The following is a 27,841-nucleotide window of genomic DNA, read 5'->3' on the forward strand; positions in this document are numbered from 1 at the left end:
CAGAATGTATGGGGTGGCTGGTATGACTGACTACATCACAGTGATAGCCCCAGGCATTTTGCTGCCTGAAGCAAAGTCCCAATGCCCCCTCCACCCTGCATTGCTTTAAAAAGCCTTACCACCCCATGCCAACATTAATTCCTGCCTTTCACCATTGCTAGTACTGCCTGAAGTAGGTTCCTTTGTCCTGATGTACGGCAAGGACCAGCCTTGCATATACCAAGGGCAGGCAACCCATGTATCAATCACATGACATAATTATGACATCACACACTTGTCCCACCCACCCGTCAAATTCCCTTGTGCAGGTTTCCAAGGTGCCCAACAGCCAGCTGTCTGATGGGCATGTGGGATCCACAGTGCAGGGGCTGTTGCCCCAAGCTCAGTGTTTTGCGAAGTGCTGAGCATAGGGGCCAGCAAAGCATTAGGAGTTTTTCTGCACTATCAATTTAATGAGCACCCAAAACATTAATTTGTGATTTGTATGCCTGCAGGGAGATGCTCCCAGATGTTGGAGGTGGTTTTCGCCCCTACAATAATGCACCAGTGATTATGTGAGCATATGAGCGCCTTTTGAAGAGCTTATCCATATGTTTGTTAAGCTTATACGAGCACAAATTAGAAGACAGTACATAAGGTAATTGATGTCTGCAGTGCCATCTGATTTGCGACTTCAATTTTGTGCTTGCTATTCATTTTGTTTCAGTTAGTTTTATATCAGGTGAATGGGTTAGGACATTATAGTTCCCATTAAATGCCAACTGCAGGACTAAAGGTACCAAGCAAAAGCAGAGTCAGAATATCCCTTTCTGCACCAATAACAGAAATAACTGTTGCAGCAAAACCAATAAAGAGCCTTGTGGCACCTTCAAAACAAACAGACTTATTGTAGCATAAGCTTCTTCCAGAGTCCATCAGATGCTGTGGGACCTTAGCCCACCCACAGCTTATGCTCTGATAAATCTGCTCACCTCTTAAGGTGTCACAAGGCCATTTGTTGGCTTTTCTGCTACAGTTCTGTGCATCCCGACCCTTTACCAGTTTGCTTCCTGCTGTCATCATTTCATTCTGCCTAGAAGTTGCCACCCAGAGCTGACAGAAAGGATTTTCCCCCTCACTCAAATTTGGGCTTAAGTGTTGCAGTGGCGCCATCTGGTGGCACATGTCTTTTGTAGCAGGCAATTTTAAAAATCTGCAGTAGGGACCTTTCAACTGAAGCCTTCAAATCAAGGAGATGCCACTGCTTCATGAGGTTGCTCTTTAAAATTCCGTCAGACATTTAGGGAGCCCCCACCACACGCTTAGGCTTTAAAGCTGCCTTAAACCCATTATCTTCATGTTGGCAATTGTCATAGATATATTAAGAGACTCATGCTCTACCAAATGAGCTAAGGGTTGTGGGTTTGAGCTACACATTGGGAAAAAGATCCCTGCATTGCAGGGAGTTGGACTAGGTGACCTAAACCACTGAGCTTCTTGGGCCTACCAATCAGAACGTCGACGGTTCGAATCCCCGTGACGTGGTAAGCTCCCGTTGCTCTGTCCCAGCTTCTGCCAACCTAGCAGTTCAAAAGCACACCAGTGCAAGTAGATAAATAGGTACCGCTGTGGTGGGAAGGTAAACAGGGTTTCCGTGTGCTCTGGCTTCCGTCACAGTGTTCCGTTGCACCACATGACCCGGAAAGCTGACTGTGGACAATGTCGGCTCCCTCGGCCTGAAAGCGAGATGAGCGCTGCAACCACATAGCTGCCTTTGACTGGACTAGGGGTCCTTTACCTTTATTTATCTTATCTTCTTCCCTCAATGTCAGTAAATAAATAATATTCTAAGCAAACATGCCTATACAGTATATTAAAATACAGGGTTATAGCCAAGTACTCAGATTAGACCCACTGAAATTAATAGACCTAGCTTTGTCATGTCCACCAATTTCAATGGGCTTTCTTTGAGAAGGACTAATACTGGAGACAACCCACATACTTCATCTCCCAGGTTTGTGTGGATCAGTTGCAACAGAGATGTGGTTTAAACTTAAAAGTTACCAAGAAACCCACCCACTCTTTGCATCCCTCTCAAACAACTTGCGTGCCTCTTATGTTTATATGCTATACAGAGCAACATCGACACCTTCACACGTTATGTATCCATACCCTTTCAAAATGTGGCTCTTTCGGGGGGTGGGTATTATTGGGTTATTGCTTTTGTTTTTATTTTATATACTGTGATCTTTTTATGTAAACTGCCCTGAGACCTCTGGGTATAGGGCGGTATATAAATTCTATAAATAAATAAGAAATAAATCTAGGAGATATTAGTTATATTTCCCCAAAATTGTAATATATTGGCCACTACACTGCACAGGAAGAAATGCATATGCAAAGGAGTAACAGGTATTATGTTCCAGTACAGTTTATTCTTCCATTAAAACCAGACGCTTAAGTGCCAGTTCCCACTGAGCTCCTTTCCTAAATGAAAACTTGTGGAAACACAAATGACGCTTCCCTAACATTTCTGAGCTCTCCGTATTGCTACAACTGACACACACTCCTAAGTGCTGGCTTCCTCACTTTCTGAGCCTCTGTGTGGCGCAGTCAATTATAGAGACCTCAGGTTATCCCTTTGTCAGGGAAGAGGCCTCTTAGAGCAGAATCCCTTCTCCAAGACTGCCTTTGTCCTCACGGCTTCATGAGACGCGCAACTTGACCCCTCCACCTCCGCTCTCCTGCCCATGTCTTGCTTCTGGTGCGGAACTTAAGCATCTCTGCCTTGAAGTCCTGGTGGCGCATGGGGCAGTAGCTCTGGGGCTCACACAGCTCCTAAGGGGAAGGGAGATGCAGCAGAATGCAAGGTCTGGAGCTTTTCTTTTAAAGCCAAAGACCCAGTGAATTCATCACAAACATATCAAGCTGCAACTTAAGAAACCCCATGCAGCACATTTCCAGCTCTTTGGCACATAGGAGGAGGAAAACTGAAGTCTTGTGGACTTTTTCAGTTAAAGGATGAAAAACCAAGAAAGGGTCTGGATGGGACTCAAGCAGATTCTTATATGGTTTCCTTTCCCTTCCATATTCTCCTGCTTCTATGAACAATTAGCTGCTCAACATTGTTCCCTAGAGGAAACGCATTCTTTCCCCATCTAATTTCTTATGTCACATCAAAGGATTTCAAGTTCTACACAGGAAACGTTACATCTATGTCCCAGGCCTCCTCCAAGGAGCTTAGGTTGAGTTGACCAGATTCTAGTTTAACATTCCTTCAGATTTGGTGCATTCCTGCCCTGTGATTTTAATGTGTGCAATATAGATTTCCCCAAGCTTCTTTAAGCACAGAATTCCAGGATTCCTGCACATCACTCAACAACAACAGTTCACCCACCTCAGTGATGAGGCCTGGCATAATCATAATAGGCAGATATATTTTTTACCAACCTGCTGACCAGCATCTAGTAAGAGAAAGCCCTGACAGTCCGCCCACAACACAAACATGGGAGCTATAATTTTTGAGTTCCAAGCAAGGCTACGACAAATGCATTGAAAACTGCTTTGTATTCTCATTTTGTATTTTCCTGTTGTGAACCGCCCTGGGATCTTCAGATGAAGAGCAGTATACAAATTGAACAAGCAATGAACTTCAACTGGTCCAAAATACTGCAGCTACATGTGCTTTCAGTTGTAATTCAAAGTGCTGGTTTATACTTATAGAGATCTATGTTTGGAGTCCAAAGGACTGACTGTGCCCATATTTGTTAAGCTTATTAAGGTGATCTTCCTCTGGTGTTCCTCTTTCAGAGGTAGAAGAGTGGAGACAGGACCTTCACTGAGGTGGCACCACAACTGTGCAACACCCTCACCCAGGTTGTTAGTCTGGTGCATATGTTACCTAATTTTAGGTGCCTGGTTACAAGTATTTCATTCGCCTGAGCTTTTTAAATGAACAATAATTGATTCTTGATTGCTTCTTTCTATCCCAGCTGTTGGCATTCAATGTGCTGCATTATAGAGACATTTTATACTGATCTTTTTAGGATTTGTTTTTAGTTATTGTTTTCTTGTCCCTCAAAACATGCACAAGAGGGTTGACAAGACATCATTTTTTCCCATTTGCTAGGAGAACCCAAATCTTGGAATGAGATGTTCCTGCATGGTAGGATTATGAAGTCAAAGTCTTGGCTGTTACCTTGTATTCTACGAAGAAGTCCTTATAGCCACCCTGAAGGACATACAGTTCAGGATAGTGCAGCGCAGGATACTCATTCATGGCTCTGTCTTCTTCCCTCAGATAGCGACACCTTCCAGTAACAGGAAGACAGGAAGAGTAAGCAGAAAGGCAAGACAAAAGCCACCCTATCAAGCAAAGGACCTCCCAAACCCCACCTGTTTATCCTGCTCCCAAGAGCTGCCTCACTGAGACCCACACTCACATCTTTGGGCCCCTCTCTGAGGAATATTCACAGTGGAAAACAAGGATGAGGCGCTTCTGAGGCACTGATGAGAGTAGAGGCTTCCTCAGGAAGGATTCAAATAGATCATCTTCCCTGGGGATATTCAGAGCCCCCTGTAGTTAGAAACAGAAAACCAATTCTCAGAATGAGGTCTAAGGCATCAACATCAGCTGGTCGTGGTTGTCTAGCATTGATATGCAGAAGCCCCACCTGGAGGTGTGGGGGATTTAACCGTGACGTTTTGCATATGCCTTGCCACTGAGCTAAGGCCATCCCATCATGCAGCCCACGAAAACCAATCACCACCCTTACTTAAGCGCATGATTCTCTCACCTTGATGTGTCCCCCATCATATTCATAGGGGTAGCGACAGTCAATAATGCAGAACTTCTCTATAAGGCTTTGGAACTGGCCTTGGAGCAGAGCAGCCATCTAAAAGAATAGCAGAACAAGACCCAAGTTCAACTCATCGCTATCTCTCAAGCCTTACCTACATCACAGGGCGGTTGTCAGGATAAAATGCAGCTAGAAATGGTGGAAGTATCATCTCTACCACCACCTTGAGCTCCTGGGAGGGAAGATGGGCTAAAAATGAAGTAAACAAAACTACAAGCTCCACTATTTCTTCCCTGTCATTACATGGTTACCTATTATAACCTAAGGTGGAGGATAGCTCTAGCAGGTAACACTAAAGGTAGACTGAGGTACAGCTGGGGTCCTTCAGTTAGTGCACAAAACACAAATCTGTATTGGGGTGGGAAGGACAGCTATATCCCCCCCCCCCCAAGTACCTTCTGGGATTTTTATAGAACCAAGTGTGGGCCAAGGAGCCAAAATTCAGCTGATGTGGAGGAAACCAAAGGGCCAAAGACACAGACGCACACAGATAACAGAAGAGGTGATTGCTCACGGTCTCTGAAGTGATGTATTTCAGGTCCTGATGCCTTCCTGCTACTGTTGGCAGTGAATACACCTAGAGACAATGCAGCCACATTCCACTTCAGGCTTTGCAATAGCTCCCAAACCCCCCTAAGCCTCAGCAAGATAAATTCTAATACCAAAGCTGTGATCCTAAGTGCACTTAATTGGAACAAAGCCCCAGTGAACTCCATAATCAGACCTACTTCTTAGAAAACATGCAGACATTTGGGCTGCAAGCACTGAATGTATCATTTGATTCCTGGTTCAAAAGCACTCCTTATGCTCTGAAAAGCAAAGTAACCACCTGATTTATCTTTATTTGCTAGGCTGCATTTTCCGCAAGATTACAAGGCAGCGTTGAGAGTTCTACAAGAAAAATCCTTTATAGTCTGAAAACTCATACCCTGTTGGCAGAATTACACAAATTGGGGGGAAGTATACATTTTATTGGAATTGTCAGGGGCAGATTAACATGGGTGATGCCACAAAGGGATAACAATATAGGGAAGATGCCTGGAGTGTAGCCCTATACAACCTTGTAAAGAGCAAAACACAGCAGATTGTGAATGAAGGGAGATTATTTTTGTTCTTTTCATTTTCCAGTTGGTTTCTTGATAGTATGATTAATGGCATTTTATTCCACTTTTGCATTGGATAAAGGTACAGTACTGCTGCTTAACTCTTAAACACCAGAGCTATATTCAGCTTATGTGCAAGTAACGTTCCAGCAACTAGTTAAAGACTTAACGAAGGACAGCTATTTTGGCAACACTGAGGAGTGATGTTGCACTCCTGTTTGTAAAATGAATCAGGATGATGCAGCAAGAGACAAATGGGATAACCCATTCAGAACTTTCAGCAGACAGCCCCCATATTCTAAAGCTTCCCTGGAAAAAGAATAAAAAGTGCCCCCCCCCGGTGACATATAATTCTTATTATTCAAAAAGAGAACTCCTATTCATGTGGAGGAAGCCTAAAAGGCCATTAACTGTTATAACTCATTATCGAATTGCCCCCCTTAAAAATCAAATTGCCCCCCCTGTGAGGCATGTGCCCCACGTTGGGAACCATGTCCTTAGAGTCTCCGGATTGTGAAAAAAATCTTATCTGATTCTGTGCTACAACAATTGGTAAAACAAGACTTGAGGGAATGAACGGCACAGTGGCATCTAGGCCATATTGTACTATAACATTCAATTCTCATTAATTAGTACAGAACAGTTTAACATGAAGAACTGTTTCTCCCATCCTTTTAAAGATAGCTGCTGAAGTTTTGATGGGATTGTAGGAACTGAAAGGCATTTTGACACATGGGCAGGGCAACCCATATGTCAGTCATGTGGCATCAGTCATGTGACTTACAGGCAGATTCGCCCACCCCATCTATCAAAGTTGGTGCACAGGGTGGGGCCACCAGGGCCGCAAAAGTTCCCCACCCTTGAACTACCCCAATACAATTCTCACGCATATGTGTACCAATCTGGTTAAGATCTTCTTGACTCATGTAGGGAGCTGCTTATAGAAACGCATTATTAGTTGGAACCCCACCCAAAACATGCAAGTGGTCTTATAGCTAGGTCACAAAATCAGGCGTGTGTGTGTGTGTGTTGTATATCAATATACACCCCAAGTCCACTTGTAACTCTGGGCCTGCCCTGCTTTGCCCCCAAAAGAGGATAAACTATCAACAGGCAGTTTAAATATGTAGAAAGCTTGCATCTCCCAGCATCGGTCAACAATCAAGGTAAGAAATTCAGCATCATTGGAGAGTGAAAGACAAAAGCCAGCCTCCCTGCCCCACAAAGGTTGAAGAAACCTACACAGGAGAAATCTCCAATTAGCTGCCTGAAGCTGTGGTCTTGATCCAGTGCTCTGACAATCTCCATGTCAGAAAGGGAGGCTGCCTTCTTCAAATGCATTACCTATATAAACAAAGCAGGCAGCCATCAGCAACATGTAAGCAAATGAATCCCTGCCCAGCTACCTTGCTAGTTTCTCGCTGGTCACACAAGTGCGATAGTAGAAATTATATGCTACCACAAGATAGAGTGATGGCCTCCAATTTGGATGACTTTAAAAGGGTTGTGGAGAAATTCATGGCTATCAATGGCTTCTAGGGCTCCGTCTAGGCATCCTTTCTACAGTGGTACCTCGGGTTAAGTATTTAATTCGTTCCGGAGGTCTGTACTTAACCTGAAACAGTTCTTAACCTGAAGCACCACTTTAGCTAATGGGGCCTCCTGCTGCTGCCGCGCCGCCGGAGCCCAATTTCTATTCTTAACCTGAAGCACTATTTCTGGGTTAGCGGAGTCTGTAACCTGAAGCATATGTAACCTGAAGCGAATGTAACCCGAGGTACCACTGCACTGTGCATGCATCATGGTTTGTGCTCATGATGCTATCAGGACAATTGTATGCAATCAAACTTTCAATACCATTTGCGCACACAAAAGCTCTGCTGATACTGCCTTGGCTGCAATCAGTGCACATCCTCAAGTTTGCAGCTAAAACCCCATAACTTTTTACACTACAAATGTTACGGTTCATCCTTTCACTCTTGCTGTTAATGTACTATCACACAAAAGTGCCCTGGCAATGTGCCAAAATGCATCTGCTCCTTTGTGACGTAGCCACTCTCCTATCCCTCCTGTTAACGCCCAAAATTGGCATTCCTGTGGGTGTTTTCTTTTTAATGGAAATGAGCAAAACGTTTAGCACAGCAATCGCAGCCCGAATATAAAAACTGAAAAGGTGTTGAAATGAAAGTGTAGTGGCATGGCGTCATGGCATGACTAATTTGCACAGCTGGGAATTGCGGGTAGCCGGAACACGAACAATGGAACGGGCAGAGTTGAAGTGTGGCTGCAATGACGCAGGTGTGTTGGGGAAGCATCGCAAAACAACTGAGAAAACGGGATGATGTTTAGATGGCTCAGTACAAATCCATTTCAAATGCACTATGAATCAGAAACACTTTGCTGCATACATCCACAACTAAACAGCGGTCTGATGGGCTGCTAAGTTATGATGGCTATATGCTGCCTCAAGGAACAAAGAAATAACTGGTTGCTGGGGAAAGCAAGTGGGGAAAGTGTTGCAACACCCAGGTCCTGCGTGTGACACCCTGCCTCCCTGGCATCTGGTGGACCACTGCAAGAGGAGAATGCTGGACTAGATGGGCTTATTATCTGCATCATCAGGTACGCTCTCATGACAGCAGCTATGCCCCGATAGCTACCTGTTGATACAGCACATGGGACTGCCATTCTGCTGTCACTACTTAAACCCAGGAACTCATACTTGAACCCAGCAGGATCTTACCCCATCTGGCTCCTCTTGGGTTGGGCTGTGCTTCTGTTTCACCTTGATGGGTGCTTCGTCTTCATCTTGGCTCTTTGCTGCCTTCTTCAGCACGGGGCTGTTCAGTTTCTCTGGCAGTGATGGGGATCGGAAGAGTCGAGTCTTGTTCATAGAGACCTGCTCAGAGTGGCACATAGGCAGTGATGAAAGTTGGGGAGCAGTGGGGAACTCCCTTGCTTCATTGACAAAGTTTCAGGGCTCCTACAAAAAAGGCTAATGGTGAGCAGCACCAGCCTCATCATCAGGATTTTAATTTTTGGTAATTACTAGAAAGATCAGGGATGGGGAGCTGAAAGAGCAGATTCTTATTTCCCCTATTCCCACCCCGGGCCCAAATTTGACAAGTAGGAATCCACCTGATGCCACAATGATGTCAGGTGATACAACATTCTAAAGCACAAAGGTCAGCTGTTTGGGGCGACTTCAAAGCACCTATCTTTTTACCTGTGCACACCTTGTGCCATTATTGTCAGTTTGTATTGTCAGAAAGTATTGATCTGATGTGTAGAGATCTTTCCTGTTCTGCTTAGTTCAAGAGGGTTCTGGAAGGTTTCTTCTCTGTGTGAGAGAAGGTTCTTGTTTGGGTTATTTCTTCTGAAAAGCTGAGTACAGCTGGTTTAAACTGGTTCTATTAACTTTCTGTCAAGTTCATGCTGACTATAATAGTCAGGCCAGAAGGAGCCTGGGTTTCACTTACTTTCTACCTCTTTGTTTTGGTGTGGTGTTCTGTTCTGTATATAGTGTTAAGTTTAGTCTTATTACCGTATTTTTCCACGTATAACACGCCTGTGTATAAGACAAATTAGCCAAGCCACACCTATTTTGGGGGACTCAAAATTAAGAAAATGGGGACAATTGCCCCCCTGTATGGCTACCCCTCTTTTAACATTTTTTAGTAAAAAAAACCCCTAGTCTTGTACATGGAAAAGTTTGGTATAAGTTATTATTAAGTTAAGTCTGCTGTAACTGGATTTCTGATGAACTGTGTCAATCCTGAATGTATTAGAGTTGTGACCATTATGCTCATTTACTTCAGTAGCAGTAAAGCTCTGCTGGATGAAGTACAATTGCCTCTGGTCTCTTTTGGGGAACTCTGCAACATGTTTAAGTCTTTCCTTCACACGCGTGACAATTATGACATCAGGTGGTTGGCAGGTAGGCATAACCTGGCTAATTTGGCCTGGCAGGCCTGATTAAGCATGCAAGCTAGAGGTTCGCCATCTCTAACTTCATCTGAAGGAACATCACAGCTTGGAGAGGAGGGCTAAGCTACTCTGCTCCCTATGTGCTGCATCCTGGATTACCTATTCAGCCTAAGATTAAACATTAAGAAATTCTTTAATAAACCCTGATGCAGTTTCTAATTACATTTTCAGGGTTCTCTCTAGTCCGAATCTTACTTGCCATGGGCAACCAAGGAAGGCTAGGTTGGCTATATGCTACTTGCCTCACTGGCACTGATGTCCTGAGTAAGAAGTGGTCCAGAGAGCAAAATCGCCATGCTGGAGAGATGCCCAGAAAGTGGCTTCTAAGAGAAACATAAAAGAAGAATGCAGAACCCAAGCAGTATTTCACAGTATGAAGACAGGAGAACTCAAAACTGTTTCCTCTGCCCATAGGAAGAAACAACATGACCCTCCCCGTAATTCAACTGAAATAGTGTTTTTGTACAGAAAAAAATAGCTTATTAGTACTACAGATGCCCGAAAGCTTTACATACAAGCTTGCCACAGGGAGGAATAAATGCATATGGTGGTTCAGCTTTGGGGACAGATGACCAATAATAGTAGATGGAATAAGGGAACCTTGAGTTTTAGGGGTGGACAAGGAGTGTAATTCTGGTATGATAGAACAAAAATGGGACAAATAATCAGAACCTATTTTTGACAACCTTGCCTATAACTCCCATTAAGCATAATGTATGAAACCACTGTGTGATGTTTTGAGCCTTCCTCCATATAAAAACTACTGCACTTGGATCAGATATCCCTGTTGAGATCTCACAAGGAACTTTCGCATTTCATCATTTTCCTACTCTTAACCATTTACTGCAGACGGTTGGATGACTCTTGCGGAAATGACAATGGATGGAAAATAAACTGAATTGCACCTAGGTTTTCAGAAGTCACGATGCTGAAATCAAGACTAGATCATCTTTAGGGTAGCGGGTGAAATACAGAAGCTGCTCAGCACAGCTATGGCAACAGTGTGAAAAAATTCAGTGCCCATTGTGAACGCTTTACTATTACAGGTGTTGGGACACTTAAACATATACTTTTGAGCAAAATACCTACAAGTCTTCTACTGCTTCATGATGTTTCAGTGCAATAATACACAAGTCCATGATTTAGCCATTACCAAACCACACTTCTCAAAAGGCTCTAAGCTCTCTCTCCAACCACATTGGCAGCTTTGTAGTAGGAACAGATCCAAGACCACTGTGTTCTGGCAGCCCTGAGAATCATAACTGGTAAGATCTACTTTTCCATCTTCTAAGATTTCTTGCTTTCCACAAATGCCAATAATGGAGTGAACATATCACATTTGTCTCACCTCAGTCTCTTCCTGTTCAGGGCAGAGTTCTGGAAAGCCACCCAAGGACTCTGGCGTTCCTGGTGGTGTCACTGCAGAAATTGGGCTGCCAAGATCTTTCATCTCATACTCCTCTAGATCACCTGCTTCCTGTCAAGAGAAGAAGCTCACAGCTGGCACCTATTGCTTCTCCGGCATGATATATGTGTGTGTATATATCTTTCCCCTAGAACTTTTATATATCTGTGGTTGGGTAATTTGGGTTTTATATTAGTTTTCTGTACTAGGAAATATTTGATTGTCCTTAACTGTTGAGATGAAAGCACTTGTTCTGTTGGTATGCCTTTTTGTCTCGATACTTGAATATTCCTGTAAGTGCACGTGCTATTTGTTAGTTTTGGCAATTCAAAATGTAACCATATATATAATTGCACATAAACTGATTCCCTTGGTGAGCCACACCTCCCTTGTAAGAAGGGACAAACGATGCACCCCACAATGACAACTGGCACCTAAAAATGACCAGCATATGGAAGCCAGCATCCATCACCATTACATGCCTTGCTGCTGGGAGATTAATTCTGAGTTCCCTAACCAAATGCTTTATCCCCATTCATGTCCAATGGAGAAGTTCCCTGCATCGTGAAGCCTGAAAGACTGGCCTGAACTGGACATTTAAGTGGAGTACTCTGTTAGACTAACACTCCCAATGAACAATGATTTTTGTAGAGGAGAAAAAATATGTAAATCCGCAATGCATGGATTCCCATGTATCAGTAAATAAAATTTTAGTGTTGGCATACTGATAAGTGGTTGGTCTGACTACTACTTAATATCTATACCCACACATAGCTGAAAAGGTCCAAACCTAGTTCTATTTGAACAGCAAGTAAGCAGTATTAACTTACCAGCATAGTAGCATAGGTCTGCTGTGCATCTCGTGGTTTTTTCCAGAACAGCAAGGATTTGGGCATGCTCCACCCTGGGCGCTTAAAAGGGCTACCCTCCTGGAAGGAGATAAAGAAAGGAGGTGGCTTTTAGAGTTGAGAACTCTCTGGAATCAAGAACCTGGGGAAGTTTCAGGGAAGTTAAGCTAAGTATTATCACCATGAAGTGAAAAGAAGGGCCTAGCTTTGGTAAGCAAAGACTTCTGCCTGCCTGAAAACCTGGCCTGCAGCTTACTTAATATGGCTGGAAACGCCAGCTTGCTGCAAAAATAAATAAATACTCACATTCTCTTTGTTCATGGAAGGACTGCTGATCCTGCTAATGTGTCGGAAGCAGCTCGGAGTGTCCGGTGTGCTACACAGTACCCGGGACTGGAAGACCATGCAGAGAAACACATTTTCAGTAAATTAATGTTGGTTGTGAATCTTAGAACTGGGGCCCCAAGACCTCTGACTCACAGTTCTCTGGCAGCAGAATATTACAAAGAGGTGAATGAATTCCACCTCACCAGACAGGAAACACTCACCTGGAGCAATTGTGAACACTGCCTCCCTGAAAGTCTGCTGGGAGAAAGAAACAACTAGTCAGAAAGCCTTCTCATTGAAAAAGAGTGGTCAATCCCAATCTGCCTTGCATACACTTCCTAGAAGTCCACTAGGATGGTAACACTTGTCCAGCAGGAGGAGATTTCAGCCAATTTTTCAGTCTGAAGAATTGAGGCAAGGTCTCCTGGCCTTTCTGGAAATCACTTTAGAGTTCACCTCCTGGTTTATTCACAGGACAGTTCCATATTTTATAAACTTGGTGTTAAATTCATGCTACCCACTCACTTTTCATATTTCCAACATCTGGGGTCAACTTCCAGATGACACACAAAACTAAACCCCAACGTTCTCTTTATTCTCACAATAAACTAACCTAGCAAAGACCAAATCTTTAGAATGCGGGTGTACAAAAGAAAAAGCAGTGTAAGTCCTTTGTACAGCCATTTTGCTTATGAATCCTGATGAGCAAAATATCATCAATTGGACCAGCATCTTATAGATTCAGCACCCTCAGCTCAGGGACAGGGACTTACTGATGTGGGTGCATGAAAATTAAGCAATGGACCAACCACTCTCCACCTGCACTTGGGTTGGAATTTTCCAACACAGAGAGACAGACATTCAAAGGGTAATGCACCCTTTCCCTCTACTGATAAAAACCCACATTTTAATCATGTAAATGAATCCGGCTACAGTAGTTCACCTGTACTGTGAATAAATTTATCTAAGGCTGAAAAGGTCTGGCTTGTATTTCACTACAGTTTGGGACAAACTATTGATATGAATGTTTGGGACTGCAAATATCAAGAGCTTTGGCAACTCAATTTGCCTGGTAGATCCAGATGGTGAAACAGGCACATCTGCTCTACCTCTGTCCACCAGGCATGAAAGTTACGTCATATGCAACTAAACCATGCAAATTAGTAGCAAACTGTTCCCCAGTTTACAAGGCACTTCCAATGCATCTTCTTTAGCAATGAACAAATAAGTTGTCTTAAGGAAAGTGAGAAGAAAGGAATCTAGGGCCTGCCAGACTGTTTGGTAGAAAAGCCGGAAAAAAAGAAAAAAAAGAACAAAAGCACAAAAGCCTCCGCAAGCATCCCTACAGTTTTCTAAATATACTTTGGCAAACCCTAAAAAAAGACAATAGTGGTAAGCTATAAAACATACTAGGGACGTGGGTGTCTAAACCACTGAGCCTAGGGCTTGCCGATCGGAAGGTCGGTGGTTCGAATCCCCACAATGGGGGGAGCTCCCGTTGCTCAGTCCCTGCTCCTGCCAACCTAGCAGTTCAAAAGCACATCAAAGTGCAAGTAGATAAATAGGTACCGCTCCGGCAAGAAGGTAACGGCGTTTCCGTGAGCTGCTCTGGTTTCATCATAAGCGGCTTAGTCATGCTGGCCACATGCCCTGGAAAAACTGTCTGCAGACAAACGTTGGCTCCCTCGGCCAGTAAAGCGAGATGAGTGCCGCAACCCCAGAGACATTCGTGACTGGACTTAACTGTCAGGGGTCCTTTACCTTTTTATAAAACGTACTTGCTGCCAAAGAACCCAAATATGTCTGTGCTTTGCTCAGGTTCACAGATTTCTAGCACTCAGGGCTCAAAAAAGTAAACCGCCTAATTGGGAAAGAATCTTCCCTCTCTCCTCCTGTTATTCTCGGCTTTATCCCCCATTATTCTCAGCTTTGAAAGCAGATCAACATTTTAAACACAAATGTGTGTGGGGGGAGCTAATACTAATATGCTATAAGAATGTGATGGCATAACTTACAGCTTATTCTGGAGTCCCATTGAACCCTTCTGACCTGTAAAAGAATAAAGAAAAATCAGCAAAAGACCAGAAAAGATTGAGGCTTGAAATGTAAGTGACAAGATAAAAGCCAGAAGTTGTTCTTCTGTAAAAATGGCTTAACCACTGGTTCCCAAACTTTCCCCCCGTGGACCACTTGAAAATTGTCAAAGGTCTTGCCAAACCACTTAATTTATTTTTCTTCCTTTTGTAGCAATTGTAACAGCTGTGCTAGATGCTGACTTTTAATTGCATTTTTAATTGCTTATTTTATTTAGTGTATTGTATTTTATTGTATTACAATTTGCATTCCATATAATTAAAATTGGAATACAATAAAATACAACATAAGAAATAAAAGAAGCAATGAAAATACAACTAAAAACCAATATTAATATTTATTGCAATCATGCCACAGACCGCCCAAATGAAGCTTGTGAACCACTGATGGACAACAGGCCAGTTTGGAACCCCTCCCCTAGACTAACCAGAAAACAAATCGCAAAAGCCTACTGGAAGCACACAATGAGGGGTGCGGCTTGGGAAGAGAGCTTTCCCAGGGTTCTAATAGAATGGCAGTGGGGGAGTCCAGGGCACTTGTTTCCACAAGTTACCTGGCATGTTAACATGTAATCAAATTATCTGAGGGGACTTGGTTTACTGACAATTTTATGCTGCATTTCTTATGGTTATTTTATTTTAGTGAGCCATTCAGAGAATGTTGTCATTGGGCAGCCAATATAAATGCCCTAACACATTAGCCATTTGAACAGAGCTACAGGAATAAAGACAAGCAACAGCATGCAGAGAATTGTGCTGCTGGCAACAACTATTACCAGTTTCCAATGTACCTGGGGACTGGCTGAAGTTGAAGGCAGTTTCCTCTTCACCATTGCTGAGATTGGACAGATCTAGGCAGCGTCTTGGTGTATCCCTGCATGAACAAAGTAACAGGAATGCTTGGGAGAAACATACATATCTTACACAAATACAGGACATAAAAGACTGAATTTCTGATTGAAATATAAAGTTTGTGAGTGTTTTCTGGTCTGTGTGCTTCTCTCCTAAGTAATCACAGTTAGTAGGCAAATTGCATTCAGCTGCCATTTCATCAGTTTCTACTGCACATGATCAGGGGATGACAACCACCTTAGAATGCTGCACCAGAGAAATCATTACTAAGGACTGAAGTCAGATTAGCATTTAGATTAAGCGAGATGCATTTAAGACTCACTGACTACCTTAAGCCCCATTTGCCAACTTCCAACAGGAGCTTAACCATGTCTACTCAAAAGTAAGTCCTATTGAACTCATTGAGGCTTAATTCCAGGTAACTGGGTTAAGTTTGCAGCCACAGTCTGGCTCCAGCACTACATCACTGCCATAGGGACACCATTTAGAGAGCACTTAAGTTGTTTTTATTATGATCTGCTTTTTGATCTAATTTTTATTATGATCTACTTTAGAATTAGGGACGCGGGTGGCGCTGTGGGCTAAAGCCTCAACGCCTAGGGCTTGCCGATCGAAAGGTCGGCGGTTCGAATCCCCGCGGCGGGGTGCGCTCCCGCTGCTCGGTCCCAGCGCCTGCCCACCTAGCAGTTCGAAAGCACCCCCGGGGGCAAGTAGATAAATAGGTACCGCTTACCAGCGGGAAGGTAAACGGCGTTCCGTGTGCGGCTCTGGCTCGCCAGAGCAGTGTTGTCACGCTGGCCACGTGACCCGGAAGTGTCCCCGGACAGCGCTGGCCCCCGGCCAATAGATGTGAGATGGGCGCACAAACCCCAGAGTCTGTCAAGACTGGCCCGCTCGGGCAGGGGTACCTTTACCTTTACCTTACTTTAGAATTAGCTGCTGTGTTTTGATTAATTGCAACCACTTTTTTTTTTAGTGGCTATCACCTGTGATTTTATGCACTATTGCTTTGCTATGAATATTTTGGGTGGTATTTGATGCACTCATTCTGTCAACACAAGGACTCAATGGATTTTTCCTCTTCCTTTCCTCATATGCCCCCAAAATCTGGTCCAGGTCCCCCACCCAAATCTCCAAAGCAAATTTGGGGATGGTGTGGAACACACACAAAGAAGAAGGGGGCGTGTTCTGTTGCACCAACAGAACAAGTGCATTGGATGAATTTTCTCCACATTGCCGGTGTCATTGCCACCATTTGTACTTTTCATGTACAGAGCAAAACAGCATGTTTCAATGCAAATAATATTTTATAAATAATGAAAGAAAATTTGTGACTAATTAGCACAAGCCAGATTTAATTATGGAAGGGGGGAGGGAAATCACAATGTATGCTGCTCAGCACTAAATACAAACTAGGTCAAATGCAATATGGTTATGCTGTCAGTTCTCAATACAGTGGTACCTCAGGTTACATACGCTTCAGGTTACAGACTTTGCTAACCCAGAAATAGTACCTTGGGTTAAGAACTTTGCTTCAGGATGAGAACAGAAATCATGCTCTGGTGGCGCGGCAGCAGCAGGAGGCCCCATTAGCTAAAGTGGTCTTCAGGTTAAAAACAGTTTCAGGTTAAGAACGGACCTCCGGTACGAATTAAGTATTTAACCCGAGGTACCACTGTAATTATTTCACCAGTAGCCATGAAAAAGACAGCCACCCAAAGTACAAGAGATGAAAATTGACATTTGTTTTTATGCCTTTACCACAGCTTTCAAATAATCATAGTTGTTTGGGCTGTAGCCTATTTACCTGTTATTTCCCTAACAAATGACATACTTGCCAAGGCCATTAAATTTCCAGCAGTTCAACTGATTTAGCCCTCTCCTTTTCAAACCCCAGTCTTACAATAATAAATGCAGGTCCCGCTATACAAAAATTCACCTATGTTCATGTTAATACTCAAACCTTACTATACATACTGCAGATTCAGATTTCCAAACAGAACAGTGTGTAGTACTGTAAACAAATAAAGCCTTAAACAAGCCTTGTGTTTTGCTGGTCCCCACTGGCCATTTTGCCAGAGACAACAGTGGGAGAAGAGATTGGACAAACAAAGCGTTTTTCCTTCCTTGTTTGCCTTTTGCAAGGTTTCAGAGTTTTTTGTCATTTAGGATTCAAAATTCTGTGGTGGGGAACACATTTTCCCATAGGAATTAATGGAAATTGTTGACTCATTCTGCAAACATTCACCTAAAGAATGATTTCCTGTGACTGCATTGTGTTTGGATAGCGATAGTGTGTAAGTTATATGTGCATGAATACTTCGCAGAGATAGTCATCTGAAAAATTAATTACACATTTGGAACGACCTAACGTGAACCATATTGTATCCACTCATTATGCTGCTAAATTAAGGAAATTGGGAAAATGCAATGTTTTCTACCTCATTTCACTATTCTGAAAAGAGAAACTTACCCGGTTAATGTGCTAAAGGTCCTGAAACCCTGAGTTACGCTAGAGATTGGGGTGAGAGGTGCCTCTGGAGTAAAGGGTAGCGAGAACTCAGCATCCTGGAACATAATCATCCGGCACCTGGATCGGAACCCAAGACACAAATGAGAAGCATCAGCTTCTATGGGGGGAAAGTTCTCAGACATGGTTTGACACAGAATCCACTGAGCAGCTGCCTGTGGAGAACAACAATTACCATTTACATCCTGCTTTTTATTATAACCAGACTATCTTTCAGCATAAACACAAAAACTGCAATAGAAACAGTACAGTAAATTATAACATACATAAAACAAACTTGACAGCAAAGAACCACTCAAAACTGGTAGTGATAGGATTAAAATAAAGTACATAGTAAGCCTGCCATTTATGCACATTTAACTTGTGTGCATTCAGCTTTATGCATTTGGCAATTAAAATAAATAAATAAGGAAGGAGTAGAATGCAGGTGGGCATCCAGGAAAAGCCTTTGGCAATCCCACTTGCCATTTCACTCAATGTGTTTTGACAATACACAATTTTGGCTTTGGGAGGGAACCCTGGAACAGAACCCTCATGCAAATTAAGGGGTTATAAAATTAAAAGATTATAAACCCATCAATATACAGTGGTACCTCGGATTAAGTGTCGTATTTTTCGCTCTATAAGACGCACCAGACCACAAGACGCACCTAGTTTTTGGAGGAGGAAAACAAGAAAAAAAATATTCTGAATCTCAGAAGCCAGAACAGCAAGAGGGGTCGCTGTGCAGTGAAAGCAGCAATCCCTCTTGCTGTTCTGGCTTCTGGGATAGCTGCGCAGCCTGCATTCACTCACACACATTTCCCCTTACTTTTTAGGAGGGAAAAAGTGAGTCTTATAGAGCAAAAAATACGGTACTTAATTTGTTCCGGAGGTCCGTTCTTAACCTGAAACTGTTCTTAACCTGAAGCACCACTTTAGCTAATGGGGCCTCCTGCTGCCGCCGGAACACGATTTCTGTTCTTATCCTGAAGCAAAGTTCTTAACCTGAGGTAGTATTTCTGGGTTAGCAGAGTCTGTAACCTGAAGCGTATGTAATACCACTGTACGCACCTTCCATTTCCAAAGCTAAGCAAAGGTCAAATTCTGGCAATTTATGATTAAAGCCAATTCTGTCATACATGGCTTGAATCAAGCTTATGGGTTTGCGGAGGAAAGTATCCTGCTGTTGGTAAATTATCACCAATGCAGCCGTGTGTTCCTGTTGCAGTTTGTCACCCAGCGACCTCACCCTTCCCCGGCCCCACGCATGTAGGAATATCTGCTAGTTTCCTGCACCCATCTGTCCATGGAAGTTTAATCCCTCACAAAGCTGCATTTCTTCAGGTTGTCTGAAGACTCTTTCCTCCAGTGCCAGATTTACGTATAAACTAAACAAGCTATAGCTTAGGGCCCCACTGTCTTGGGGGCCCTCAAAAGATTTAAAGGGGGAAAGACTGGATGTACATTTCAAAAATATAAGATAAATAAAATAGAACCTACATACAGCAACAGTGTTTTGTGTTGTGTAGGCTCCTATGATGTAAGTAATGGGCCCTGCCTGCTAGCCTGCTCCCTAAAATATCACTGGTTTGCTATTATTATTTCATGTTATAGCAATGTTTCTAGAGACTAGATAATGAGTCTTTGTAAATTGTGTTTCTAAAGGAACTTTTGTTATTGCCAAATGCCAATGTGTTTGCATTATTAAGTTTGTTATGAATAAAAAATCATTTTAAGTTAGAGCTTAATAATTATTTCACTATTAATATGCTTCTTAATTGTATTTCAGTTCAACAATTACGTTGATAAAATACATACTTTTGTTATGTGCAAATGGCTTCAGATACCTATTAGGTCCATAAATTACCATAATAGCATATATTCAACACAAAAAACGGCGACAATTTGCTGTTGACAAAGGACAGCTGGACATATAAAGGGCCCCATTACGTACCTTCAGTAGCTTAGGGCCTTATCACACCTAAATCTGGCTCTACTCTCCTCCAGACTCCCTTGACCCCATACTGCAAACATACAAGGGCAGCCAAAACCTGCAGCCGCAGGCAGAGACAGCCTCGACTGCTCCCCACCAAGGGACTCTCTCCGTCCCCTCGAGATTCCGCCACTCCGAGCAGACCTCATCCCACCGCACCGCTCCCATTCCCCCAAACTCACCTGCTGCCCATCGACGCAGCCGCGCCGCTGGCCCAGCCCTTCCCTCGCCAGGCTGAAGGGACAGGCTCGAAAGCGGACAGCAGTCTGGGAACTTAAACTTGCCGCCCGAGCAGCCAGCCAATCCCAAACGCCGTCTTCTTCGTCAACCAACCACCGAAGCGCGGAGGAAGAGGAGCCCTAGCTACGGCTTGAACAGCTTTTCAATTGGTCAACATAGCCACGGGCGTCAAAGGCGCCAGGGAGCACCTATTGGGAGAGCGTAGTGGGGGTAGGCGGGGCTTTGCTTACCACGCTTGTTATTGTTCCGCAGCGGCTTTCCGCCTTCCTTTGTGCTTTTCGTGCAGCCAATCGCTTAAGGAGGGCCCGCCCCCACTACCACGCGATAGGTCAGGAGTGTGCTGCAAGCCCCGCCCTTCTGAGCTACTGGAGGGAGATTTAAATCCCGGGAAGATTCTGCTCTGCACCTGACAGACACGCTGCTGTTCCATTTGAGTCATGCACTTTGGGAGTGCTGTGGGTGATGGGTGGGCTCCCGTGAGCGACAGGTGCTTGTTCCTGGATTTCTGGAGTGGGTGGAATGCGAAGCTCAGTTTTCTTCCTCCTGAAATGTAACGAGAAGGAAGCTGCTGTTAGTTGGCTGCTTCGTTCTGTTCTGTTTCTTTCCACCCGAGTATTGGTTTCCAAAGCTGGTAGGAAGAGTGCTGCAGAGCCACGGAATAAATGGTTTCCTTGTAGCACAACATTTTAAAAAATATTGTTCTAAATTTAGCTGACCACTCACTAAAAAAACAAACAAACTAGGCTCAGCACCATGTCAATTTGTCTCCCGCCCCCCATTTCCCGGGCTCAGTTTTATTTTGTGTTGGGACTAACTAACAGCTCTGATCCTCCTATTTTCTGAACTCGTATGGAACGGCTAAATGCGGATAACTAAAAACCTCTTATGCAAACGTGTTATGTTTTGCTTTGCTCTGCAAATGTGGCTTCATGCTGCAGGGGTTTTGCTGTTTGCCTGTTATGAATGAGATGAGAACTGATAAGAGCGTAAGTGCCTGGAAACAGTTTTCAGTCCACTCTCGTTAGCTAGAATATCCGTATAGGCTAAGATCTGTTGCTCCCCTCTGGGAGGTCTTTGGGATTGGTAATAGTCTCGTCTGTAGAATATTTATAACAAATTACTGTTTTTTAATCTGCCCTCAGTTCTCTGTACTATGGGTCATTGGTTTTCAATCATGGGGCACTTGCTGCTGGGATGTCGCCTGTGTTTCAAAGAAACAGGTAGGTAACAATTCAGTGGGGGATGGGATGAAGTAAGATATACCTTATTAGCAGCAATGAAGAAACTTTTTCCAAATAATAAGAGTCAATTCATTAGTTACGTGGATTATGATTCACAAAGGAAATCGATTGGAAATTCTGGTGTAATGAAGGCACCAGTTTGTGATACAAATCAGTAACAAATGTCTTTGAAGAGGGATAATTGTTTGATCTCAGCCAATGTCTGATGCTTTAGAATGGAGCTTGAGAGCAGGATGAATGTAATATTGAAGGGAATGAACCAGAAACCTTTTTCAGCCTCTAGTGGTCATATTAAAGCATTTAAATACAAATGAAACAAAGATAAAAGCAGCAGATACTGCATTTGCTTAAGCATTTAAGATTTGTTTAAATTAAATCAGTTAAAATGCCTCGATTTTTTAAAATTTTGCCTGGTGCTCCAAAAGATAAGTGTTGGTGTCTGGCAAGGAATGTGAGGGACCATTGGGAACCACATTCCCTTGAATGAGTATTACTATGAGAAGCATAAGATACTTAACAAAGAATAAAATAGTTAATGTTTTCCAAGGCATTGAAAACTGTTCAAGATTTTTGTGTTATGCCTTATTATTTTTATTTTCTTTTGTCATTCATGGTCATGGGTTTACTCATTACAATAGTGAACAGGTTCCTTCTGAGAGCAATTAATGACTGCTGAGTTGGAAATAAACACAGTAAGGAGACTACCTTGTGCATGAATTGGGGAATGAAGCTGGCAGCAACTTGTACCTCCTCTAATTATAGACTGCTTGAATGATCTTCAACTGGTTATGAAAGTTGCATGGTTGCCTTGCTATTGAGTTTCAACCATTAGTTCCTGGAGACAGAAAGCTTTTGCAGAAACCATTTATTAAAGGGATCCTGATGCATCGGCTCCATTTTCCAAGAAATAACTGCTATTTGTACATTGAGACATCCTGTTATGCAGCTCTTAGTTGGAAAAGTGTGCCCTTTAGGCTGCTTTTGTGGCTTCAGATGGCAGTAACTGCAATACTTAAAGGTACACTTTACTGAATAAAAGATCCTACTGATTTTCAGAGGCATGTTTTAACCCAGGAATACCTTTCAGTAGTGACCATGGTAGATTGGGGGTTGTGGGATCTTGCCATAGCTGGCTCCAGCCTATTTTTCATGCTTTGTAATCAAAACAGATGATAAACAGTGAAGTTATATTTGAAGGAGACGCACTTAAGTCAATAGATTTAAGTAACTCAGCCTACTCCGAGTATGACTACCATTGGATATCGCCTCTCATTTTCCTGGAACAGGCCTTCATCCCAAGTCTTTCGTGTTGGAATGGTGAGCGTGGGTGTAGGCACGAGTCCAGAAAGGACAACAGAAACCAGGTAAGTTTTAGTAGGAGTGCAGCTATATGTTTTTGAGGATGTTTTAATTGCATTTAATTGGGGGTGGGGCAGCTTTTATGTCATAAACACACTTACTACAAACTTATGCCTATATGTACATCCATTGATATAGTTTACATGTTGTTCACATTCTATTTTGTTCACATGTTTATATCCTGATTTCTTTCTGTCTTTTAGAAGACATCTGAAAGCAGATGCTTAGGGAAGTTTTTAATCTTTGATATTTTATTGTGTTTTAATGTTCTGTTGGGAGCTGCCCAGAGTGACTGGGGAAACCCAGCCAGATGAGTGGGGTATAAATAATAAATTATTATTTTAATTTTATTATCATTATTATTTTATTTCCTAGTTCATATTGATTTCATATTAACATATATACATCTCTGTTCCCCTAACCATCTAATAATTTCTACCTTATCTCATATTCTTTGTAATAATTCTACTTTATAAAGCTTCCACTTTCCCTACGATGTGCACTCATTTAAAACCAATTTTCCCTATATTGAGCTGCCATTGAGAAACAAGACCCACGAACCTCTTGTGATAAATAATTTCAAAATGTCATCTGGGACCTCTCTCTGTCAATCTCTGCACCACTTTCTCATAGGCACTTTTCTTTATCTTTTCTTACTAATCAGTAGCATCCCATATAGTTAGCTTTTGCTTATTTGCTGCTGCTAATTTTTCAATTTAAATAAAAAACAAAATTTGCTTTGATTCAAAAAATGTTTATTTGGATATGCTGAAAACACGGCATTCTTAACTACATCAACTCATTCACCTCGTGTGTTCTAATATTGTTTATTACTGATGAAGAATTTGCATTTAGCATTACATCTCTCAGCAGGTCTGGCGTGGAAACAGATGTGGCTGTCTTGCAAAGGAGGCAGAAGCAGATAGACTATGGGAAAAACACCATTGGTTACCAGTGCTTTATCCAGCAGGTGCCCAAGTGAGCAAAGCTAGTTGTTTATCTACCAAGTCTTTATCTTCACATAGCAGGGGCTTGGAGTCCACAGCTTTCCTTTCCAAACGGTGGCTGGCAGCAGTTGTCTAAACCTACTTCAAGGGACTGGCATTTGAGACATTCACTTTGGCATCTGCTCCTGATGAACCATTGGGAAAGGTTACCACTTTTTTGGGAGGTGGGGGCTTAATGTGGTCTTAAACGGTAGAACCTAACAAGTGTTCATGCTTTGTTCTAGGGCTGCTCGGCAGCCAGGTGTTCACCCAAGAACTCCAAATAAATATAAGAAGTACAGTCGCCGCTCCTGGGACACGCAGATCAAACTGTGGCGACGGGCACTCCATGGCTGGGACCCTCCTGGACTTGAGTTTGCAGGAACTGGACAGGGAAGTATTTGCTAGTTTCTCTTAGCTGTTCCTGGATAATCTGGGGAAAGAAGCTTTTGGAGATGAAATATGGACATGTATGTCCAGTTTTCCCTGCCCAAATCTTTTGCTCTAGAGAACTTGCTAATGAAATTCATTCTTTGACATACTCCTGTTGAACCTTGGTTCCATATTAGAAAGTAACTACCTTATCATTGTGGAGCATTCACTGCCAGCAGCCCTGTGACCCATTTATAAAGCAATCTTAACACACTCTTCAGGAATTGCGGGCCTAGTCTATGTAGGCTCTCTCCCTGGTATTCCTTATCACCATGGAGACAGGGTTAATTGTCAACACAGCTCTTGTGCTCCTTGCTGAGAGCAAATGGCTCTTGGGCTTATCAAAGTCTGGGAGTATTTTTGTACACTGTTGTGTGAATGCCTATGTGGTGGTGGTCACATGTGCATTGATAAGAGGGAGAAATACTGCTGTGGTATAGAAGTGAGAAAGATGTAGCCAACTTTATATTTTAGTGGATTTCAATCATTGCCTATATTTTGGCAGTTGGTGATCTCCCCAGAAGTGTATGTGGTGAAGAAGAATTTAGTCATTTGAGTTCAGTTACCATCAGTGATGAAAAGAGAAGCCATACACTTCTCTTTCAGTATGGTTATCATGGGGTGGGGGGAGATTTCATCCTTGGCGTCCAGGGCAACATGGGACTTCTAGGTCTTTAAATGTTACTTCTTAACAACCATGGTTCAAGAATTGTACACAGGTTCCTTATGCCTGGTCTGGGATCTAAGGACATCTAATGCTATCTGCTGCCTGGTTCAGTGTGAATGAAATTCTGTTTGCTTGCAAGGCAGAAGCTGGTGGGTCTCTGCCTGCTCTTTCAAATGACTGGCTAGTTGCCCAAGGGACCCTGGAAAAACTTTGTAAAGAAGTCTTGCATGGGCAGGTATTTAACATTATTCAGTTGTGCTCCTTATAGCTTTATTTTGCCATGGTTAAAAACAGTGCTTTTTTTTCCTGGGGGGATGTAGGGATAAGCATATCCCTAATCATTATGTGAATCTAAGTTTGGCCTCAATGAGGGGCAGTATTTCAATATGAGTAGGAAAATGAAGTACCCCTAAACATTTTTTTGGAAAAAAGCACTGGTTAAAAGAACAAAATATTTTGACTTGTATTACAAAAATCATTCATAGGCTTGGGGGGGGGAGCATAATTTCCTTAAACTACAAGTTCTCTACCACAGTTCTGTACAAAATCTTCACTACCGTTGAAAACCCTTTGGGAATGGGATATTATTGGTGACTCTGTAGACAAGATCTCTTGGAATAAAATATTGGATATGTTCTCCAATTGCTCTTCCCCCGCTAGAGTTCACTAAAAGGCCCTCAAATTAACTTACTGGTGGTGCATGTATTCTTCACTACTAATAAATGCAACTTGCCCAGCTACCTACTGCAGGACCTGTGGCCAGCCTCCTTTTTCCACATATGATAGATAGGCTCCTTAGTGTCCTCCTTTTGGGAACTGGTCTTTCACAACCAAACAACAAATAGCTATAGCACCTGATAGCCTTATAACTGTTGGCTTACCTTTTAAAGAACTTACTATACAGCTTATGACAGCAGCTAAAAACTGGAGGACACTGAACATGGACTTGTATGAAATGTGACTGGCACAGCTGTGGGAATTAGCCCTAATGGACAAGTTAACTAACAGAATGAGAGAACGCAGGAGTAACAAGAAAAAAAGACACTTTTAAGAAAAAACGGTTTGGCTTTATGTCATGCACTCTCAAGGAAGGATGGATTAGACAACATGACTATTTATGGACTGATACACTTATATGAAGTTATAGTTAAGATGGAATTTACATTTCTTCTTCCTATCCAATAAGTGCAACTGTTCTGTTTTACTGATAAAATACAAATAAACTTGGTGGCGGTTGTTTTTTTTTAAAAAAGAAACATAAATTGTAGAGTTCTAGATGTTCATGTGCGATTCAATGACAGATGGGGTGGGGAAAATAACTTTAAAGGGGGGTAAAGGTTTGTTACTACGAAATCTCATTTTATTAGACTACTCATTTAACACTGTCTCTTCTGGTTTTAGTTTGCTGGTTTGTCATCTTCTGACCACTCTTCTGCTTTGCTGCGTCATGATGATAACTTTATGGAAGATACAGAAGATCATCCATACTGCTTCTGGGTGTGAATCATATCTTCTGGAAACCCAAAGCACCTGGTGCCCTAGAAGAGGCAGCATCTTTAAAACAAAATAAGAAGTGGAGAGTGGGAACCTGAGCTATCTTCAAGCTTTTTTCCACTGTGGCCAACTCTTGCTTCCCTAGATTGCTGCAATATTTTGTAATACATTAATCTATTTCCATTCTTGAGTAATTTGCTCTATGCAGTTTTCACACAGAGAGCACTTGTTACTGCCTCTGCTTCACCCACTTACTTTGAAGAAGCCCTGTTTGTATCATTGACATTTCTATTGTTGAAGCATGGGTGGAGGATGTAAAGTCAGTAAAGTATGTTCCAGAAGTGGAATACTTGGTGACAGTACCTTGCATTGGAGGGGAAAAGGGGGGAGATGATAACCAAAGATGAAAAGTTTGAGCATGAATTACTTTAGAAGGTAAGTACCCAGGATCAGCTTATCACTGAGTTCCTCATTGGCCTGTCTTGTTTAGATCTACTTGACACAAGAAGAGAAGAAGAGAAGAAGAAGAGTTTGGATTTGATATCCCGCCTTTCGCTCCCGTTAAGGAGTCTCAAAGCGGCTAACATTCTCTTTTCCCTTCCTCCCCCACAACAAACACTCTGTGAGGTGAGTGGGGCTGAGAGACTTCAAAGAAGTGTGACTAGACCAGGGGTCTGCAACCTTTAAGACAAAAAGAGCCACTTAGACCCATTTCTGAAGGGGGGAAAAACTGGGAGCCGCAAAACCGTGAAGGTGACGCCGGGACGGTGCGTGACTAACGCACGCACCGCCCCCATGTGACGTCACAGCCAGTACAGCGCCTGCCACAGTGGGGAGTGTCGGGGCGCACAATGCGCCTCCTCCCCTCACTAGTATCCGCCCCAGAGCCGTGGCAAAGGTGTAAAAGAGCCACATGCGGCTCCGGAGCCGCGGGTTGCGGACCCCTGGACTAGACCAAGGTCACCCAGCAGCTGCATGTGGAGGAGCGGAGACGCGAACCCGATTCACCAGATTATGAGACTACCACTCTTAACCACTACACCACACTGGCTCTCACAAGTACAGTGGTGTGAGGAAAGCCTCTTTTGTACTTGTTCTCAGTTAAGATCCTTCTGTTGCTTAGGTGAGAACATCATCCCCAAACCTTGGGTTGGAGGTAGAGAATTCATAAGCATGAAGCTTAGTAAGGGACTAAGGGTTGTTTTTTTGTTTGGTTTTTTTGGGAGGGGGTCCTATCAAATGCATAAACCTTGGCCTCTTTCTGTTTAAAATGGGGGGGAAAGTGCACCACGAAGCATTACCTGCTTCCCCCCTGCCCCACAGCAGGGAAAAGCTGTAGAGTAGGGATGGAAACCTTGTGGCTCCTCATATATTGTTCGTCTCTGACCATTGCCCAAGCTGCTTAGAGCTGGGAGTCCAGCAACATCACATGAGCCACAGGTTACACATGCCTGCTTGTGACCT

General features: G+C 43.0%; 2 protein-coding genes across 2 annotated transcripts; one reads left to right on the forward strand and one right to left on the reverse strand.

Annotated features, from left to right (window-relative positions):
* Positions 1 to 2,394: 2,394 nt before the first annotated feature.
* CDC25C (cell division cycle 25C) lies at positions 2,395 to 20,977 on the reverse strand (the record flags this gene model as incomplete). The annotated part of the gene is made up of 17 exons (XM_082212076.1): positions 2,395 to 2,817; positions 4,178 to 4,289; positions 4,422 to 4,555; positions 4,776 to 4,874; positions 5,353 to 5,415; positions 7,184 to 7,285; positions 8,685 to 8,840; positions 10,171 to 10,251; positions 11,277 to 11,405; positions 12,164 to 12,262; positions 12,488 to 12,574; positions 12,730 to 12,763; positions 14,524 to 14,557; positions 15,393 to 15,475; positions 17,927 to 18,138; positions 20,642 to 20,826; positions 20,935 to 20,977. 17 exons carry the CDS (start codon positions 20,975 to 20,977, stop codon positions 2,677 to 2,679), a joined length of 1,794 nt encoding a protein of 597 aa, XP_082068202.1. The 3' UTR covers positions 2,395 to 2,676.
* LOC309526283 (oocyte-specific histone RNA stem-loop-binding protein 2-like) lies at positions 20,715 to 26,560 on the forward strand. The gene is made up of 6 exons (XM_082212204.1): positions 20,715 to 20,829; positions 21,341 to 21,418; positions 22,726 to 22,803; positions 23,669 to 23,776; positions 24,030 to 25,118; positions 26,285 to 26,560. The coding sequence occupies exons 2-5, from the start codon at positions 21,393 to 21,395 to the stop codon at positions 24,190 to 24,192; spliced, it is 375 nt and encodes a 124-aa protein (XP_082068330.1). The 5' UTR covers positions 20,715 to 20,829; positions 21,341 to 21,392; the 3' UTR covers positions 24,193 to 25,118; positions 26,285 to 26,560.
* The last annotated feature ends 1,281 nt before the right edge of the window (positions 26,561 to 27,841 follow it).

Source organism: Podarcis vaucheri, assembly GCF_965113315.1.
Source record: "Podarcis vaucheri genome assembly, chromosome: 2".
NCBI classification, from domain to species: domain Eukaryota; kingdom Metazoa; phylum Chordata; class Lepidosauria; order Squamata; family Lacertidae; genus Podarcis; species Podarcis vaucheri.

Bases quoted from the DNA above. Each gene is read 5' to 3' on its own strand.
- LOC309526283 (XM_082212204.1), top strand. From the start codon at position 21,393: ATGTCGCCTGTGTTTCAAAGAAACAG. The intron at 21,419-22,725 runs GTAGGTAACAAT...TTCCTGGAACAG, and splicing joins CCTGTGTTTCAAAGAAACAG to GCCTTCATCCCAAGTCTTTC. The intron at 22,804-23,668 runs GTAAGTTTTAGT...TACATCTCTCAG, and splicing joins GAAAGGACAACAGAAACCAG to CAGGTCTGGCGTGGAAACAG.